This window comes from Dromaius novaehollandiae, chromosome 3, assembly GCF_036370855.1.
Source record: "Dromaius novaehollandiae isolate bDroNov1 chromosome 3, bDroNov1.hap1, whole genome shotgun sequence".
Taxonomy (NCBI): domain Eukaryota; kingdom Metazoa; phylum Chordata; class Aves; order Casuariiformes; family Dromaiidae; genus Dromaius; species Dromaius novaehollandiae.
Window position 1 is genome coordinate 41,369,754 of NC_088100.1, and position 21,321 is coordinate 41,391,074.

The following is a 21,321-nucleotide window of genomic DNA, read 5'->3' on the forward strand; positions in this document are numbered from 1 at the left end:
TCCCTACAAGAGCAGCTGTGGAAAGCCTTATATGTTCTCAACCTCTTAAACCGTTATACGGACCAAAGTGCAGTTAACAAGCATTTCTCATGCCCTACATGGCAAGAACAGCCTCGGGTTCACTACAAGAACCTGGAAACAGGTTAATGGAGTGAACCAGTAGACTTAATAACATGGGGGAAAGGTTATGCTTGTCTCTCTACAGGTAACAGGGCCTTGTTGGATGCCTGCACGGCTGATTTGACCTGTTGACGCATCCCTTGAAACACCAAATGAGGACTGAGAGCCAGTTAAGATGAGCCCATGTCAGGACATTTTCTGGCAATATCTGCCTGCCTCGGGCAGGGTCAATATCGATTCATAAAAGCTTACCACGACTACGCGACCTTACTGGTAAGTTGTAGATAGAATCAGAGTGGAACCCTTTTGAGGGATAGGGCTGGACGTTAGGTTTGGAGTCGTGGGTTAAGAAGGTACTGACGTGGGGACTGGTAATCTTGCTAAGATTTCTAGCCCCTGCTATCCATCTCCCCTGCTTAATAAGCCTTATGCAGAGAACGACTCGAAGGGCTTTGCATCAAGTACTTGCTGTACAAATACACACTGCACTGGCAATATTTAGCTTAGAAAATAAAAAAGGGGGAGATGTAGGGGCAGACAGTGAGGGATTGGACAAGATAGAGTTAAGGAGCCGAAAGCCTTGGGAGGAATAAATAGCAGTATATAGATAAGGTAGTAGCCGCATGGGATGAGAAGGAGTGATGATGGGAACTTGACCTTCGGGAAAGTACCAATCCGGGCTAGAGCTTATATATAGGGCTTGCTTGCTTGAATAAAGTTGATTCTGATCCAGCACATCGGAGTCCGTGAATCAGACCGCCACATGGCACAACTTAAGTTTGGACTAAACTTGGCAAATTTGAATCTCATCTCAAGTGTTTTTGGACATCTGATTTAATATGGAGCGTATCTTCTGCACTAACCAAGCTAATGAATTCTTTACATTCTTTTTTAAATTACAAAATTGGAAAAGAAGGATCGTCCTTACCACCAAAATTTGACACAGAACCAAGAAGCTGCGTTCTCCAGGCTGCGAAGTCTGCAGATGTACTACTAACTTCCTCTTGGATATACTTTAAGCTCTTGATTAATGCCATCCGATTTGCAGCTTGCCTGCCTTCCCCATTTGGAAGAAATAGAGACTCAATGCTCTGTAACTGAGTTGAGACTTCCAGCAAACAACTCAAAGCTGATGTGCAAACCTCAAAATCTCTCCTGTAACAAGAAATACCAAAATACTGAGAGAAGAATGTACACTTAAGATCTTCATCTGGAACTTCTCAAATAAAAGCTTTTACAACAAGCACAAGTGCCACTTTCAGTCAACTTCAAACAGCGTGAGTGTTAAGTGAAAAGGGGCAAGTACTTTTTGGTCTTTACAAGCTACAGGCCTTAAAAAAAAAAAAACAAAAAAACCCCCCCAACCCTAGGATTTTTACATTTGAAATTCTCATCATTATCTAATTAAATAAATAAGAAGCTACAAGAATAAAATCCCAGGAGACTAAAAACAAAAACTGAGAAGCTAAGACGGACCAATTTTTGTCCGATGTGTCAGTGCGGTGGGGGAAGAGACACGTGTTTGTTGAAAAGCCAGACTGCATTTTGAAAAGAAAATAAACAGAAACAAGTTTTAAGAGCATCCAAACGATACCTTTTATGATACATATAGGCAAACATTTTCAAGATAACTTTACACATCTTAAGTGAACATACAGTGTACAGAAATTCAGTTTTACATGTGGACAGAACTCACCAGGAATAAAATAAGGTCTCACATGACTGTTGCCTTATTTTGTCCACATCTGCTTTCATTGCTTTCACGTTTGCCAGCATTGTATTCAATTTTGTAGCTAGCTGCAGCCATAACTGATCCTTATGTTGCATTCTGCATCCGGGAGGCAGTTGTTCTATTGCTACTGGAGATGGGTATTTTAGCTCTGAGGGAATTAGGTCAGGTATTCCCATAAGATTATTTCCCAAGGTCTGCTCAGTTCCTGTACTCTGAAGAATGTTTGTTTCGCCCTCTGTCCTTTCATTATCACTACACTTCATCGACTGTTCTTTTGGGCAGCATTGTATAAACCAAGAGAGCTCCTCAAGAACCATCACACATTGCATGGAAAGTTGCTGCAGCCTGTCAGTCCACTGTTGAAAATTGTCTTGAGGAGGAAATGCTACACTGTATTCTCTGTCAGCAGTCAACCTGGAATCTATCTCTTGTATACAACTCAGGAGGTTCCTGGTTAGGAACAAAGAAGGAAAAAAGTTACATAAATCTAATTATTGAGATTTACATCATACCTCCCTTTTCAAAGCTCAACCTTGAGAGTAAGTCCATAAAAACTCTTGATTATATGAACCCAGTGGAAGTCAAACTTCTTCTGGAAAAGTCAGCACATAAGACATTGGAATAGCTTTTTATTTATTTATTTTAAGAAGAGAAGGTTTTATCTAATTTAACTTTTCTGTCCATTGTGTAAGTTTGAGACATCCTGAGAACTGGATTTAGTGAGATTTCTCAGAATCAACACAATCCTTTCAAATAATCCTTAGACTCCTGGTCCAATATGCAAATACTGTTCATTTTCCTGCATTATACAAACAAATTGGATTCTAAGAGACAATCATTTTCCAAATGCTGTATAGCAGACAGTGTATGACAAATGATTGGATGAATCTGATGTGCAATAAAAGTCACAGCAATGCAACTAAGTGTCATAGCACTTTTAATATTCCTGCAACTGTAAGGTGTTTTTTTTTTTTTTTAAACATTCCGGTTATAATATAAATTTTACACAATGAATCTCCAATCAAAATCAACTGATGCAACCTCAGTAAGTTTTATGGTTTATTTCAGCAAGCAGCACAAATATACAGCAGAACAATGGAGCTGACAGTGAAACAGATAAGCAACAGAATGAAAAATCACATCAAGTAAGAAAGATTTATTATATACTTTTCCTTTTCAATACAAGTCTAATATGTCTCTACAGTTAAAAAAACAAACAAACAAACAAATAAACAAACACACACACAACCACCCACACACAAACACACACAACTCAAACCCTTTCAGAATTTTCCTTCATAAAGTGTTAAGGTTTCTTGTTTGACTTCAAGTGCCAACCAGGTTATCTATTTGCTCCAAATTAAACCAAACTTGAACAAGGCCAAAATTAACTTATATAATAACACAGCTCTCCCAATGCCAAATGGGAGAGGTCCGACAGTTTAAAGGTTTAACTGTGTAATTAACTACAGTAATTACTTCATGGTCTTCAGATGTGCCTAACATTTTTCCCCTATTATTTTTTATTCCAGAATACTGGCTGCAATGATAGGATAAATGATACCTAAAAACAATTTTTTCTTTTCTGGGGGGGAGGGGGGATAGGATTTGAATTCCTGCTACTTTATCATTTTCCACCTTTCTTAAATTGAATTGCTTACTGCCAAACTCCTTTCCAACTTCTAAAATAAGACTGTAATAATGAAATGCAAAAATACCTTAGTATGATCCATTGTTCTGTCAAGGCAGTAAGAGATCTTCTCTGTGCGACAAGCATCTTCATGAGGTGTGCAGTGAATCCTTTGCATCGTTCAGTGCTACCTAGTCCAATGTCCTGAAGAAAAATATGGAGAAAGGGAAGGGAACAGTTAAATGAAATAAGCAGACCAAGTGACATCAATGTTCTTCATGCCTCCATTTCATTTCACTGAGCAGACTGGAAAGTCATGGTTTAAGTGAGCAAGTCTTAAAATGTAGACAAAAAAGTACAGTTGTAATCTCCACTGCCATCATTTCTCTGCATCCCCTATCTTTCAAATAAATTGCATGCAAATTTGATTTTCAAGTAGCTTCCGTGACAATCATATTAACTTGCACCTCAATGCAGCAATCGTTTCTGTGAATTTAATTCCAAGAAATAAACCTATCTTACAAAATTATAATTAAAAACCAGAGACGATGTGTTAGCTTAAGTTTTCACATGTATGCCTGCTGCTAAAAATCTCTTCCACAATTAATTTTTCTAGATTTATTGACAATTACTTTCATGCCTTTTTGTTGAAAGGATTCTGAACTAAAACTTAGAACACATGTTCACAGCAGTTAACAAAACTGATTACATCTGTGTCCAGTTATTTATGCTGTTATCAGCTGTGACATCTGTCAGGATCATGTTATTAAAAAAAAAAAAAAAGCAGTCAAGTTTAATGACAGGAAGATCATCTGAATGAGATCCTTGTTTTTCTAGAGTACTGAAAAAGTAATACTGATTTGTCAGAATTCATTTGTTCCCCCTACTGATTTTAGACCAGTTTTCAAGTATGGAATTACAAGTATTTTTCCTGCTGAACTTAGGCTCCAGCTATGTTCAATTATAACTCTCAAAGGATTTTTCACAACTCTGAACTAATCCAGATTTTGTTTGTCTAACATTCATCAATTCAGCATTTTATGGGTTTCCTTCACACACAAAGCAGTAATTTGGGATCTGTTGAGATGAAAGATATTAGTCATTGCACAAGTTATTAACCTAGCTCTCTAAATTAAAATGCTAAAATGACAGGTTTTGAACTGCTGTTCTTAAGAGTTGTCCCCGAAATATTTTGTATTACATTATGGAAAACAGTGTTCTCATGTTACTCTTTTACTGTTGGAAAATCCCAATTCAAAGTGATAAAATAAAATTAATGTAAGTAGGATTTCAGGCTTTAGCTTGATGGTTTACCTTGGCAGGTGCTAACAGTGCTGTCTGAAGCCTAGAGTGGCGTGCAAGTGACCGATAGAAGTACTTTTGGCATCCGTCCCAGGCAGATGAGATCTCTGTCAGCAACCTGACAAAGTTTGATAATAGAAAGGTACATAACTTCAGTATCTTAAAACACTGGAAACACCAGGCTAGCTCTTCAAACTCTGAGAAATTTCCTATAATCTTTTTATTTTGCAGACACAATGGTCTTGTAATTCCTTATTTTCCCTAGAGTACTAGAGAAGTATTCTAGCCATAAGAAAACACTTAAATTTTTTAATAAATCCTATGGAAACTTAGTGCAGCAACAGTACCAGAATTTTTACCATCTAATATCATTTAGCACTTAAGTAGTAAATTTTTCATGCAGCTAAATCCAGTCCAATAGGGAAGTCTTTGTTTTGGGCTGGATGAAGACACAAGCTAAACCCTTACATCTGAAAAGATCAGTAATCAGCATGTCTCAATGATATAAAATTACCTATTGCCTGAAAAACACTACAGAAACATTTGAAAGAACGTCTTTGTTATATGCAGGTTACTCCATAAATACCTACTTTGAAGTCTACTATGTATGTTCTCCTGAAATACTCCATTAGCCAATGATGAAGATAGAAAAACTGACTAAATAATCCCGGCAAATTACAGCTCATCTTTAATGCAATTGTTAACAGTCTACACTCTAATATGATGTTAGCAAAGCTTCCCAAGCAGAGTTGGGAGTTCTTGGAGTTGTCAAAAGTGCAGTTTAAAAAACAAAAACAAAAACCAAAAAAACCCCCACAACTGCCCAACCCCCTAAAACCATTCAAACCTCAACCCTCCCAACCCAAAACCAAGACCCTCCAAAAACCCCCGAAATCCAAACCCCCAAACCCAAAAGCTCCCAAGACTGCGCCAAGCCAGCAAAACACCCCAAAACCAGGAACCTCCCCCCAAACCCTACAGATATCTTTAAAACCCTAAATGACTTCAGGTCCAGAAACGCCAATCTAAATCCACATGCAATTAATTCTGTGAATTACAGCTGCAGTTTATACAATCTAAAGGTTAGAAGTGCTGTGTACATACGTGGCATCCACTTCATGTGTGCAATTTACTACAGTTAATGCACTATGCAAGTCCAGCGGAAGCAGGCAGAGTATTTCATGATAGTCTTTTGAACGGGAACAAGACAGACCTTTCCGGTATGACAAACCTGGAATGACATTTGAACACACATCTTTGTATGCCCTCATTCTTTTGTATGAAAAATGACACCAATAACAGGTATTAAAATATGAAAGCTGCTAGGGTTTCTGATCTTGACAACCACTTGAACATTTCATAATTCCCTAATGGAAGAACACATAACCACAACTGAAATAACACAAATAAACATAGGCATGTGGGGATAAAACAGGTTGGTGGTAGCGGCACAAAAAACCCCAAAGCCTGAACCTAAAAGGCAAACGCTACAGCGTGAAACAAAACCGAAGAGAAAGTTACAGCTATATACTTTTTATAGCTCAGTCCTCAGGCTACTATCTCAGCTATTTTCAAAACTGAATTAAATGTGGTGATTTCTCCCAAAACAATTAAAACGCTCATTTTAAAGTATCCTGAAGGAAAGTGGAGAACGTAACAAACACTCGTTAGTTACCTATCATATCTATATATATGTTGCCATTTCTCCCAAATGGGATGGAGAATGAGTCTTAAGAATAACCCTTTTCCATTCATTATCCTGGTCTCTTACGAAAACTGAGTTAAGGGATCACCACCCCACTTTTAGATATGGAATGGCTGATGAATTAGGAAGCTAAAGGTGTCACCTGAAATCAAAGGCACAGCTCAATAAAGAATTCAAGACCAATGTCTAATTTAATCATTGCAGTATATCCTTCCTCCAGCATAAACTTCATGGAGTAGCAATCCTTGTCAGACATCCTTTTTCACCAGTGGGTGTAAAAATGCAACCACTAACAAACACAGGAAAAGTGTATGCACTGGAAACCTCCCACTTATATTCACCTGTGTTTGCAGTCTAAATTAGAAGAACCTTAATATTCCAGAAACTACCTACTCAGTACACATATCAATTAGTTTAGTAATACAAACTATACACACTAAAAATGACAATTTAAAACTTTCTCCCACAAAGCATTTGGAATGATTTTATTTTAATTACTTCTCAGGTGCTATGACACAACCCACTTGAGTTAATTTGTTATTAAAATCATGCATTCTTCTTGGAACCCTTAAGTGCATGTTTTCAACCTCTTTCTGCAACCACGAGAGAGAGAAATGTAATTTACACAACACTTTTCTTTCATTTTTTTGAGTTTATCAGAATCACTTGAGGCCAGAAGCTGTGGCTTCAAAGGGAAGCATGAAAATGGCAGAATTAAAAAAAAAAAATTGGCAAAGTTATGTTTAGCTCTGCTTCTAGCTAAGACTTGGCAGAGCTCTGTCAGGCAGCTATTTATATATAGAGATTGCATACTTTTTCTGGTTTCTGAACTGTTCAGTGACTAAACAATTGGTAAATAATTTAACATAACAACAAAGGAAAAGAAAACTAATAGCTTGGGTAGATCCTTCATCTTAGGACTAGCAAGGGCAGCAAGGGGGACTGGACTGCTGACCAGCATGCCTCCAATGATTCCCATCAACAGGCCTCTCAGTCTCTATGGATCAATAGCATCTCCACCAATTTGAACTCTGCCAATTTGCCAACTGAGGGATGGGCTCTCAAGCAAAGAAGCAGATTTCATTTCAGTTCTGGATTGGGGAATGAGTACAAGATAATCAGCTTTGCTCTTGTTTCTAAGAGGTGCACAGTGACTTCTGACTGGAGATACTATAGATTGCTGCTTCAGAAAAGCAACTGCTTTACATATAATGCTGTGGAAGAGGAAGAGAAGGGCAAACATGTCAGCTCTCATAGTCAAGAGAAGAAAGGAAATAGAGACTTAGGTATTACTACGTATTGATAGCTCAATGACTTCAAGAACATAATATTATGGTATATTTACATATAAGAGCAAAAATGTAAAATGCTTAAGATCTTTGAATTTTTAAACTAAGTATATTTTAATTGAAAACCCACCTGTTTTAGCAAGGCTTTTAAAGAGATCTGACAAAGCCCGTTGCTTCTGCATCTGAATATGCTTGGCCTCTGACTTCTGCTTCTCCTTATCTGCTGCCTGATTAAATGTTAAATTCTGCAGTTCAACTACAGAAACAATGATATCACCTGTAAGGAAGAAAAGGGAAAGATGGTCTGTGAAGGGATCTGTGTATCTATATGTAAACTTCCTCCTTATCTGTTCCATTTTAATTCATGTTACAGAGGTCAATTATAGTATGGAAATCATAACAATACTCAACCTGTGAACTGGTCAAGACTTTCCAGCAGATTTAAAAATGAATTATTTTCCATAACTGTCGCACACATTTTCTTCATTTTCTTTGTAAGTTTAGGCAGACGATACTGAAGAGATTCTGCATGAAATATAATCCCATCCTGGCATTCTTCTGGGAGTGCCCTCTGAGAAAAATTAAAGAAACAATCTGATTATATACACATACATGTGTAATGGACACGTAAGACAGCCTCAATTAAGTCAATGGAAAGTTGCTGCAAAAACAAGAGCAAAATTGTTCATCCATCTGAAACCTAAAAACATGATCATGTGCTCCTCAGCACAGTTCAGGACCAACACCTGAGGAAAATCAGTCAATGCTTGTCGGGTATACATTAATGCTGAAAACAGCCAAATAAATGGAAGATGCTACAGTCCTACTCTCTTAGCTGTTTGTCATGACCTCTTTCACTGCTTCAGATCAGCTTCCTCAACCTTCCCAGTCCAAAGACAGTTACACTAACATAAATCACAAACACCCTCAGGGTGTAACATAAGAACACCACTAACTCCCTATTAGACCCAAATTTAATTGCCCTGCTAAAGAACAATGAAAAAGGTATGCAAATAGAAATGATTAAATGATGGAAATGATCCTCTGGCATGTTTGAAGTTATTCAGTAGGGACTGTTCAATTCAAAGTTTTTATATGTCTTCTTGTAGTTTCATAATGTCTTTGTTCATTAAACAGGGGAAATGAGCAACCGTGTTAATTATCAGTAACAGGTTACGGGACTGGGGAGGGGAGAGGCTGCCAAGTTAAATAAATAAATAAATAATTGCCAGATTTCTGCGTCCTCACTCTGTCCTTATGACTGTCACAGGCCAAGAGCAAGACAAACCACCCTTCTGGTACGAAGAAAGTGAACAAAGCCCTGGAATCTGCCAGATAGGAGTAACTGAGCATCCCACCCCCAACAAAATCCTGAGGAGTTCCGACTGGCTTCTCACATCTTATTATTAAAAACCGATGGGTGTGAACATGTGGGATGGGTGTGAATCTATTTCAAGAATAAAATTAACTAACTTCCTCTCTGAGCTGGACAACTTTATTATAGGCACACTGAACAAGGCACTGTGCAGTAAGAGTTATCACGTATCAGCTAATAAAGCAACTATTCACATACATATGCTTTCAGCTCACAGCAAATTTATGACAAAGCAGTGTATTCCCCTTTAAGAATTCAAGGTCAAAGTATTTTATATTTAATCAGTGCTCACATATGCACAAATATTACAGATATATGATCATTTGTCTGCGTCCCTGTTTAAAAGAATCAGTAGCTGAAATCAAAGATGCTCAAGATTATAATTTTGGGTCAAAATTCTCCCTTAACAGCAGAAAATGTTTCTTTAAGTAAAAAAGGCAACACTGAGTTCTACTCCTACACATTATTTTTGCACTAGTTGGGGAACTAGCAAGTTGTTGCAGACAATACTCGAGTAACTTGGAGACAAAATATGCAACTGTTATAATCCCTACATTAGAGGGTAGATATTGTGACAAGGTGATACTGAACATGTTTGTCTTTCTACATTGCACATCCACCCACTTGTGGCACTTCATAGCACTGAACAAATCAGTTGACAATCAGATTCGACATTATATAAAGTTCTTCTGAATAAATTAGTGAAAAGCAACATATACACAAGAATACAAAAAACATCCTTCCTACATTTAGAGTAAAGAATAAAGTCACCTTGTCAGCATCTGTTCTAGCACACAGAGTTTTTCTTATTGTGTTGCTTAGCCTCTGAACTTTGGTCTCTGTGTTCTCAGATTCTTCCTGCTTTTGCAAGCAGTCCAGCTGCCCTTCCTTACCACTTTCCACCAAGGCAGGTTGACATGGCTCACTCAGAACAACTTCAAATTTCTTCATGAATTTAAAGAGGGTCCTAATTACCAAAGAAAAACAAAACGGTTATAAAGCATTCTAATCTTTGAAATCCTCCAGCTGCTCAAAATAAATATGGTTCCACTGTGTGACAGGTATAAGAAATATTCTAGCATTTTAAACCAAACATCATGGAGAAATCATCTAGCAGGAAGGTAGAAATATAGTCACACATACAAATATGGCCATTTATCAGTCCCCCAAATGGCACCTTACTTCCAAGCTTTGGGTTACCTGTGTGTTTTTTCAACTGATTGTTTTATGGCCCAGAAGCTGACATCATTCCACTTTGAAATTTTCACAAATTCCTATTAAGGAAAGAAATAATCAATGGAATTACTTATACAAATACAATGGGGTATTTGCATATAAAATATGATCTTTAAAGCTGATGACCTATGATGACTGTCTTAAAATGTAAGGCCTTCAATTTAGTTAGAGAGGAAATGATTGCATAAGTCACCTTTTTCCTATTAATAATGTGTTTATGTGTGCTAAAACATGCTTGTGCTAAAGCTGCTGCACAGCAGAATGTTGTGAAATCCAAATGGGCTTCACTATATGGTAGAAACCTCTCTGGCTGAATGGGACTGATGGAACATTAAAGGCTTCTACCCAATCTCAAAAACATTTATTTCCCAAGGAAAATATGAAGTACCACAGGGATTTCAGGGTATCTACAAATTCAAACTCGAACTGATCTGACAAACACTGGAGCAGTTAAATACACTGTCTGAGTAAAATTTTCTTTTACCTTAAGTTCCTTTTCTATAGGTTGACGCAGCTCAGTGATTCTGGCCTCAACACACTCTGAAAACTGCTTATAATAATTGTGCAGATTCCACAGGATGCTGCACAGGACATCTGCAAGGGACAGACAATAACAAGCTTCTTTTGAAACAGGATATTCTTCAGTATTAACAACAGAAACAAAACCAGTCTGATTGCAATCATAAAGCTTAGCTGTATCGAGGGATGCGGCAAACAAACCAACAGTATTCTTGAAGGAAACAGTGAAAGGAGTATAAGCTTAGATTGCACTTACAAGCTCTTAATGATGTGCTTGTAAAGTCTGGAATGTCTGATGACCAGGTCTTGTAAACACGACTTAACACACGTAATGGTAACAACTTACCTTTTCCTGCTACCTGAGGCATCAGCAGGACATGGCAGTGGAAAACCAGCAGTGCCTGAAGCCGTGCATGAAACTCTCCCAGCGTAGATCCTTCAATGAAAGCCTGTAGTGTGCTGACCACCACTTTTAGACTCATCTGCTCAGTTTCTGATCATTTCACCAAAAATTTATACGGAAAGAGGGGAGGAAAAAACAAAACAAAACTCCACATGAAAATTGCTGACTGTTATAACCTTTGTAAACTTCCAGCTCAATACCAGGTCTCTATTAGGCAAAGTTCAAAAGAAACTAAGAAACTTCCTATACAAAGAAGAAGGGGAAAAAAAAAAAAAGCGGGGGGGATTCTAATTTTAAAATAAGGAAAAAAGACAGCAAACAACATACTGAGAAAAAGAAGAGAGGACAAGAGAGGCAGTAACAAGATGCTGCCTGAGGCCAGCTACCTGAACAATTTGACACTGCATCGAGCATTCAAGAATATTTGCTATTTTCTATGAATGAATGGCTTTTTCAGCCATGATGAGCACAAATTAGCCACTGCCAGTTGCGTAATTCCTCGTAATCATCGAGGAAGAAATACATCTCAGAAGAATCTGGTAGAGAAGATAGTGTCTTTAGAATTTACCTATAGGAGAAGACATGCTTCTCTACCAAGATGTAAAAAAAACCCCAAGAATCTGAGGCTTGACAAGTACATTGAATTACTACTCATGAGATTGGAAGAGCTCTGCCTCCTCCCAGAGGACGTTTCTTTCATCTTCACAATTTTACAAAAATTTTGGGGGCCAGGTATGGAGAACATTTCCCCCCTCCAAGACTGTAACTTGAACAGCTGCAGACAGATTTGTTAGGCAAGGTAGGTACCAAAAGCATACACACCATAAGGATTGTTTATACTTTATTCAGAATGCTGAAAAAAGTTCAGCTAGGATATGAACTCTGCTGCACGCAGTAAGAAAAAGGCGAGGTGCTTTTTCCAGCTGTAGACAGAGGCTTCCTCCCTTTCAAACCTCAGTTTAAAATAGTATCTATATGCATGATGCACAGCAACCAGTTCTTCCTTTCAGGTACCTTTTACAGGCATCTTCTTTTCTTTACACTACCTATGTTAGCCCCATGAGACACATACATGGTTTCAGAAATAAATACCAAGTAAAGTACACACTGTCTAGAAGATTTTATACTATCATGGAATTTATCATAGGGCTTTCACAAAGAGGACAAGAATGACTCCTGTAAATGCATCCTTTAACTCCAGCATTTTTAAAGTCCTTAATTATGCATCCTTAGAAATTGCTGGAGGTTTATAGAAGGACAGCACTTACCTTCTTCATTTCCCTCTGTTTGTTCTTGCACATACTTCTCAATCATCTGATAGATTGAGAACCAGTGCTTTGTGGATTTCTCTACATGCTGCTTCATAATGTTGTCCAGACTTACTGACCAGCAACTGGAAGCAAGGTGGGGACAAACAAACAAACAAACAGAAATCAAAACTGTTGGCAGTTTGGTCTCAAAAACAACATCAACTTTATTCTCAGTTTCCACTAAACCGAAGGAAAATTTTGCAGGATGAAACCATATATACATATGCATAACATATACAACCAACTATTGAAGATCACTGCTTTGCCACTATCATATATAGGGGAAAAAATACACAAACTAGGGACTGTCAAACAAAACCAGAGAGAGCCAGGTTTAAAGCAAGCAAAAAGAGTCTCTTTTCACAAAATGTGAGGTGGACTTGTGGAATTCCTGATCAAGACATACTGTGGATATGAAAATTTTACATGGTCTTAGCAGGAGACTGGGCAACCATTTTTAAGGGAAATCTAATGGGGTTATTAAACAGACAAACCACTACAGGTTCACAAACCCCTAAGATGAAAACAGAAGAAAGCTGGGAAAATATTAGGGTGAAATAGTGTAGACATTTGTCCTGATTCTACTCCTTCTGAAGCATCCACATATGGTCACCAGGAAAGACAATACTAGAACAGACATGCTTATTGTGAGCTAGTGCCGGTATTCCTTTAGCTTTTTGGGTCCCCCATCCCCTGCCAACCACCACTACTATCATAAGTATCCACACAAAGGAAACATGTTCCACAGTTAAGGCAATATAGGCAAATAAGGTGTTGCAATGCATCTCTATGGAAACAGAAGCCTACTGCCATTTCTTAGATACTATAGGGAAGGACAGTTCTTACTTCAGCTCCAGTCTACGCCACTGGATAATCAGCTGTGTGACCAAATCAAGATGTTTCCTCAAGGACAAAGCTCGACTAGCGTTTTCCTCCCAGTCCTGGGGGGAAAAAAAAAGTTCTCCTTTATAAAGAAATTAATCTTTGCATGACAAGACTCATTTAGGTCTCTGGAGCATTTTCCTATCACTTAAACTTAGAGCATGAAACAAGTTCACTTCCCCAAATCCTTGCACACAGACATCTTTCAATTGTTTTTATCATGGTACCAATTAAAATAAGGAACCATAAAAGAGAAACTAAAACAGTTTCCCTTATCCCCCTACATACCTGTGCCTTTGCAAGAAGAATTTCTAAGCCATTCAGGAACTTCGAGAGAGGACTAGAGAGTGGAAAACTCTGGATTCTGTCCATCACAACTAACAGCTACAGAATGAAAAATAAAAATGCAAAAGTTAAACTTATTTAGATTAGTATAACCTTCCTCTGCAAGAGATGAGAACTTTTCTTTTCAAAAACAGCTTCCTGGTTTTAGTATTTAGCTCACTAGAAGTTCAGTAGAGGCCAGCGCTCTGCACCAAAGAGCACAAACAACCTAATGCTGAGTTCCAGCTAATTCTGGGTTTATGCATTAATCTAAGAAATACAACAGAGCAGGAGAGTCTAGCTAAGTAGTACCAAAGATGTCCCTTTCTAAAGCACCATTAAAAAAAACAAAAACAAAAAACCAACAGCATTCTGGGAAAAAAAAAAAAAAAAAGGAGTCCACACATGAAAAGACCTCAAGAATCTTTAAGGCATGGCAGATTGACTGAAGTTGTAAGATCAGAGTAGGCAACAAATACCATTTAGCATTTCATAGCTAAATCAAACTGCTGACAATACCTAATATATCTGAAGAAGAAACTGGCATCACTTCAAAACATCTGTGTAATTAATACACAGATTTATGTCTCAGTGAATATATGTGTGCATGTGTGTATGTATTTATACATATATTTACACACATACACACAACTCTAAAATACTTGTTTGCATACAACTGTTTTTTCCCAAACTTTTTTTGAGATGCCTTTACCTGCAGAAGTACTGGATGCTCAGGCCATTCCTGCAGTAACCTGTTTACTACTTTAGCAAAATTATCAAGTACAGGTTGGCACTGTCGGACTTGCTGAATATTAGGATGCTGGTAAAAGTCATACGGGCCATCTTGCTGTAGCACAAGATCTGAAGTCAATTCCTCAAAAAAAGTGTTGTGAAGAAGAGTGCTAACTAGAAGTTGGCTTCCCAAAAGACTATCATTCATTTCAGCACCTAAGCAGGCAAAAAAGACAGACATGCTATTCATTCTTGTTTCAGTTGAATAGAAAAAATTCATTTTTTCCTGTATCCTGCTAGCATTATCTTAAACCTTATCATGGTATGTATTATGAATATGCCACACACAAGCAATGAGATAGAAGCAATAAATACAGAAGAAGAGAGGCAAACTGAAACTTTACATCCTCTATTTTACCAACTTTTTGTACAAAAATAAAATCAAGGTCCAACTGTGGTTCCTCTGCGCATAAATTCACATCAAGGAGATTTACTACAAAAGTATTACCAAGGTTCTGTGAAAAAGTAATCCAATATAAAAAAATATATATCATATACATTACACCTGCAGTATGGACACACAAATAAGTCACTGTAGAAACAGCAGGCCTGGTGCATTATACGTTCCTCTTAACTGCCCATACACACACTTACTAGATTAGAGCTGAAGTACTGTTCTGTTTTGAGAAATGATGAAAAATATTAATCCTGAGATCTTGCACATTATTATGGTTTTCACACCAAATGTGCCAAAGTTTAATGTAAAAACAAACTGCATGTCATTTTTTAAAAACTACAGAAGCTCCATTAAAATTAATTTCTTTATGAACCTAATTGAAAATTTTATCTCTGGGAAATTTCTGCAAATCCACTGTCTCCAGCAGGATTATGCAGATGAAAATGTTCGAAATTTTGGATGAGAGAGTAGATTCACTTTACTATGTTAGTTAAGTATTAACAAATCAAATAAAAATAAAATAACTTTTAAAGACCAAAACATCCCAAGAGAATTCTGAACATGTAACAAGTTCTTTGGAAAAAGAAAACAGTGTTTTTCTACATTTCCTCCATAGCATATAAACATTTAATGACTTGCAGTACAATTAATCTGGAACTAACCATCACAGAGCTAGAACTAAACATCTGAAATGTTAGCAACCTTACCAATTAAAGGATAGAAGTGCGACACCAGACATGCACCAGTCTGATAGCAGGAAAGAAATGTACTCAAATAATGCTTAGCTTGATGTGAAGGCTGACTCTGTTGATACCACAGGGATCGTGCAAAGTTTAAGCACAACTGTTGATGAACCATCATTACTGTTTGCATAGAGCTCTTGGACAGAAGAGCTCTATCAATTTCCAGCTGGTCTTCCAACTCATCTACAGTTTCCATTTTTTCTTCTAAGCTTGCCTGAGCTGTGATATCTTCAAAGTCCTACAAATCACATTATAAACAACAGTCAATTATAACTCCTTCAACACCTTTTGGTGGCAGGACACGTGGGGAGGAGGTGGGTATCGAGACAATGTGCTAATGATTTGGAATTGCCACTATATAAATGCACTACCCATCTCACAGTTTAGATGTCAATCTGAAACAGAATACAAGTGAATGGAACAATTATGTTGAGGGCATAAACAAAGCAGGCAAGAGAGGGCAGTACAGAGAGCTCTGTGCTGCTGCCCACTAAACCTCTTCCAGAACAGGCAGCAGCACAGTCATATCTGCTGATAAACAGCCTCAACACTGTTCAATTGCTTCCAGTTCTTTCCTATTACAGCTCTACCTTCCCACAACCCGCAGATCCACAGAAGTGGCTCATGGATTTCTATGCTGTATGCCACTGCTTGGGGAAGTTACGCAGTAACGCAGGCCAGTTAAACATGAAAACCTGGTATCTCGAGCCATTTACTCAGTTAAGGAGAGTAGCGCTCTTTACAGATAATACAACCTCAGCAGACCTTACTTGCTAAATGAGTCAAATTTCAGAATTCTACCATAAATAACTAATAACTTCATCATTCAGTTACATAACTTAGGGTTACTCAGCAGAACCACAGCAGAATTTAAATCCAGAAGTTAAATCCAAAACTTTCTACACTAGAAGGGAAAATGAACAAGAAGGAACTATTGCTACAATACATGGCTAATACCCTTTTACATCAAGATCTACCCTACATTTTCCTTTTGGTTGAAGGAAAAAAAAGAGTTTCATCTATCATTTTGTTTTATTTATAACGTGTATTCTCAGGAGCTATTCTACGCATAATTTTTGTGTTTCTTTGCAGAGTACTATTGTTACCTTTTCATGAAGAGGAAATCTCCTCCTAAATTCTTTTTCTTCCTCCTCTTCTTCACTCTGTCCTTTTCCATGGCTTTTACTCCTGTATCTGTACAGAGTGTTTTCCATTGCTTCCTGCTCTTGAGCACAGCGTTCCTGTTCATCCCATTCATTTATAATTGCCTGAAGAAACATAAAGCAGCACACTTTTACACAAATTAATATTTAAAACCACATTATACCTCATTGCTATGACAGCATCTATCTTGTTTGACTTTTTCTTTTTAATCCTTGCTTTGGGTCTGCAATAGTATAAATCAAAGCCATTTAACTTCAATAAAGATTAAGCTGCCCCTTCAACAAACCAACAAGGAAAGGGCATGGGCAACAGTATGCAATAAAGAATTCCACTCCAAGTTCTAGTCTCTTTTCTTAACTCTTGTACAGAAAAATCACTAGAAAGTTCTTTTTCTTCTAAAAAAAAAATTTTTGACAACCATTAGAGGCTTTGATTTTATGCTTTGATAAATCTGAAATAGTTAATGTAATATGCTTAATAATCTTTTATTAATTCTGTGAGGGGGCGTAGAGGTGGGAGACAACTTTAAGAACTTTGTACTGACATTTATCCAGGTAGTTCAGTGTAAGAATCCTACAAAAGCAATCAAAATGCTACTTTAATTATTTTCTGGCCATTACAGTTCAGATGTTACCTGACACAGATGCCTAAAAAGCTGCAGAGATTTCTGGTCCATCTCTCCTTTAGATAGTACATGGCATCGAAGATGCAACAAAGCATTCACTAGCAGCTGTTCCAGAGTTGGGCAAGGCTTCTGTACTCCCTCAGACTCTCCTTCAGAGTGCTTCAGAGAAAACTTTTTAAGTCCATTAAGGACCTCAACTGAATTCACTGAGCATAAAATTTCTGCATGAGCAAAATAAGTGGGGAAGCCGGGGCCAACAGAAGGAAACACCAACAAAGAACTGAGGAGGTTGGCAAGATCAGCAGGACAGACAAAACTGTTGAGCGTTGCACAAGCTTCAGAAGCCACTAGTCTCATGCCATGTTGCAACTGTAAGACTGCAGTTTGCAGTGGAATGATGGCATCAGGGAATACAGCATATTCCTCCGCCAAGTGTCTTCTAAACCGGTGGTGCGACTGTTGCCAAGATGCTTCTTCATTTAACAGGTTTTGTATTGCCTGGAGTGACTTAGGTCTTTCCCCACGGACGAACTGCAGAAGACGGGCTAAAAGATCTTGCACTGAAGAAACCTGTGCAATACTGTTGATGTACTGATGAACTTCCTGATATAAGCAGTCATAGGGTGGGGCTGGAGGCCTGAATGCTTTTTTCCTGGAAAGACTGCTTATCTGCTCCTTCAAACTCTGCATCCTTTCATGCAACAGTCTGTTAGGAAATAACATTGACCAGTTTAGAAGCATATTGTAATAAACGTAAGTATTTCATAGGCTACACAGTAATACAATGGAAGATGCATCACCAATACTTTGCTGATTTGTAAGAGGCAGCAAATTAAGAAAAAAACAAAACAAAAAGGTGACGCCAGTATAGCATGCATACACCCTTCCCTCCCTCTCTTCTCATTTTTTTTTCCACTTTTCCATTAAATGTCAGTTACGCTTTTTTTTGCTTGTGACCTGACAGCTCTATGAGCATTAACGGAAATGCAGTATTAACTGGAAACAGTCAGTCAAACTCAGGAATTCTGAACTTGCTTTCAATGACTATCTTTCTTTCTAAGCAATAGTACAGAACTAGAAGATCAATCTACATGTATAATAATAAAAATAATGAGACTGGAAACTTCCATTAATTGCATAAAATTAAAAATAATACCCACTTATCTCCACGCACAAGGAACACCTGAAAACCTGTACAAAATTCCCATTCATTTAAAATTTCTTACTCTAGTTCCTCAGATTAAAAACCAATAGCTACAGATTCTAAGCATCAACAGTGTATTCCAATTGGTAGGATACTCAATTCAGCGACAGCACCATAGGCAAAAGCTTATGGTGAATTACACACTTGCAGACTTCTACTAAATACAGATGGGTCTAAGAACTCTGTAATTTAGCACTGGTTTCTGCTGAGACCTTAAAGAGTTACAGTCACAGATAAGCAATCCATCTCATTTCAGTTTGTTAATAATTTTTTTTAATCACAATTTAGTGAAAGTACCATAATTATGTTAGATGTGTGACTTTATTCCCACCTCTGAGCATAGCTTCAGTTTTATCAAGATAGGAGGGCCACATACACAGATATGGCTTTCAGGTGAAAAGCATTTACATACTCACATTTTGCGGGCTTGTGTTGTATCAATCGCTGTATTTACAGCAGTAGAAAGTGTGTATGGACAATTCCTTAGTTACTGCAAGTAAACCACTACAGAATAGCTTCTGTATTTTCCTTTATTACCTTTTTACCAGCAAATTACTACCTTCAAATCAACAAGCCTTAACTTATTTTCACAGATTAACACAAGCATTGTAAGGCTATGGAGAAAATCCATCCCGAGCATCTGTAGATGTAACTTCCAATCTAAACAAAAAGAATCAAGTGTCTGCGATATTACCTGAGATGGGGATGAATATAGTTGCTGATTGCTTCATCTTCAATACTTTTCCCTGTATGTAGCTGAGACGACAAATCGTTTGTTTTCCATTCACACTCCAGCTGATGCAGCTAAAAAGGGAAAAAATAAATCCTTCTCTGAAGTTCTGGTTTTGATAACCCAGCAGGTGCATCATCTTCATGGACATTAAAAGAAGTTGTAACTGTATAGTTTAAAAATCATGCTTTAAATATCAAGTCTGTATCTTCACAGGATTTACCCAAGAATAAACAAACTCCATTTCATTGATGTTTTATATGAGAGAGGTAGAATCCAAATCAACTCCACACTCACCTCTTCTTTGGCATACTTGAGTTTGTATTCTCTTTTCACAGCTGGATCAAACCTAGTCTGTGGAAGCCACACCTGGATCTGCACCAAACCAATATTCACCCAGAGGCTTCCTCGCCAAGCTGTCTCTGGTAGCTCCTTAAGCCCTTCCCCAAAGAACTGCCGCAAGCAAGTAAGCAGGAGAAAAAGGACTTCCTTAGGAAGTAATTCCTGATCAGTGATGCTTCTAAGTATCTTGAGAAGGTACTCGAATGCAACAGGATCCTTGAGTGAGAGTTTATCACAATACTCCAAAAATTCATCTTGCATATCTATTGGAACCAGATCTACCAGGGCAGAGATTTGTCTACCCAGCATTATTCCTTGTAGTCTGGAATCTGTGTATCTGAAGGCACAGAAATGGAAAAAGTTTATCTCCGGTAAACAAGCTTCTATAACGTTCCTCATTTAAATAACATATGTGGAAGGAAGGTCTTTATACCTAAATTCTGCTATTGAAGAGACAGCTAGGTTGGTCCACAATGCTGTGGTGACTTCATGAAGCTGTTGTGCTCTCTCCATCCATTCTCCCAGTGTCACAAGGGATGATGACAGAACAGGCAGTCCACTCACATCCCACTGGCTTGTCTTGCTGCTGCTAGTTAGAATTTCAAAGAAGCACTTTGAGAAAACTGCTCGGGTCAAAATACCTGGGCCCTAAATTAAGAGATTAAGAGTTAGATTGTTCAGATGCAACTTGCATTGACTATGCTAGAGTTTTACTGTATGTTTTAGAAAGCTGTTGTTTAGTAAAACAGTCTTCAGCCTAGCTACTTGATTAGGTCAGAATAGACAAACCTTCATAGAACAGTTCACAGGGGACTTAGGAAAGTTCTTTTCCTCTGCTGCAGGTAGTGGTCTCCAGGTCAACCAATAATCTGGGTCTGTGGTAAACGTACTGCTCCAAAAGGATGCTAGTGCAGCACTAACTAGTTGAGAGGACAGAACAGACATTTCTTCAGAGGATATCTAAGGAGACAGAAAAAACAAGAACCAGGGATAATACATACGCAGCAAATGAGAACCAGCAGGAATAAAAGAGCATGATACTGTTTTCCAATAGAGAGAGTACAAGATTCCCCTTAAAGTCTTTTTCAGTTTCACATAGCATTTGCTTACATTTCTTCTCAACAAGAACATGAGTTCACTTCCTAATGTCTGCACTGGCTCAACCTCCTTCTCTGTCTGTGGAACAAGCAATGCGTTTACAGTGCAAGTTTTCAGCATACAGTCTCTTCTCTGCAACCTCATCTTACGCTAACATGAATTTAAAATATACACAAAACCAGAAAAGACACCCAACATTCAGCTCAAAAGAAGCTGGGGAGAACTTGCTGGTTTACTGAACTTCATGGGAGCACAACTGCCACCATACTATAGCTAAATATTAACTGACCAGAATTTCTGATGCATTAAACTGCTCTAAATGAAATACATCAAATAATCAAATAAAAACTGTACCAGTCTATTTATTTTGCAACACAGACCTAAACAATTTAGAGGCAT

The 21,321-nt window shown here is 37.8% G+C and overlaps 1 protein-coding gene across 1 annotated transcript in view; it reads right to left on the bottom strand.

The window, feature by feature from the left end:
- MDN1 (midasin AAA ATPase 1) overlaps nt 1–21,321 on the bottom strand; it is a 109,066-nt gene that overhangs the window by 26,443 nt on the left and 61,302 nt on the right. The window contains exons 59-80 of the mRNA XM_026093375.2: nt 20,614–20,784; nt 20,258–20,472; nt 19,780–20,161; nt 19,447–19,556; nt 17,558–18,254; nt 16,866–17,027; nt 15,724–15,997; nt 14,540–14,775; nt 13,792–13,887; nt 13,468–13,562; nt 12,580–12,704; nt 11,255–11,401; nt 10,874–10,983; nt 10,354–10,427; nt 9,925–10,120; nt 8,190–8,349; nt 7,909–8,055; nt 5,889–6,015; nt 4,797–4,902; nt 3,571–3,686; nt 1,817–2,302; nt 1,049–1,275 (exon numbers count right to left, since the gene is read on the bottom strand). Coding sequence (XP_025949160.1) covers nt 1,049–1,275; nt 1,817–2,302; nt 3,571–3,686; nt 4,797–4,902; nt 5,889–6,015; nt 7,909–8,055; nt 8,190–8,349; nt 9,925–10,120; nt 10,354–10,427; nt 10,874–10,983; nt 11,255–11,401; nt 12,580–12,704; nt 13,468–13,562; nt 13,792–13,887; nt 14,540–14,775; nt 15,724–15,997; nt 16,866–17,027; nt 17,558–18,254; nt 19,447–19,556; nt 19,780–20,161; nt 20,258–20,472; nt 20,614–20,784 — 4,459 coding nt within the window. The remainder of the gene's footprint in view (nt 1–1,048; nt 1,276–1,816; nt 2,303–3,570; nt 3,687–4,796; nt 4,903–5,888; nt 6,016–7,908; nt 8,056–8,189; nt 8,350–9,924; nt 10,121–10,353; nt 10,428–10,873; nt 10,984–11,254; nt 11,402–12,579; nt 12,705–13,467; nt 13,563–13,791; nt 13,888–14,539; nt 14,776–15,723; nt 15,998–16,865; nt 17,028–17,557; nt 18,255–19,446; nt 19,557–19,779; nt 20,162–20,257; nt 20,473–20,613; nt 20,785–21,321) is intronic.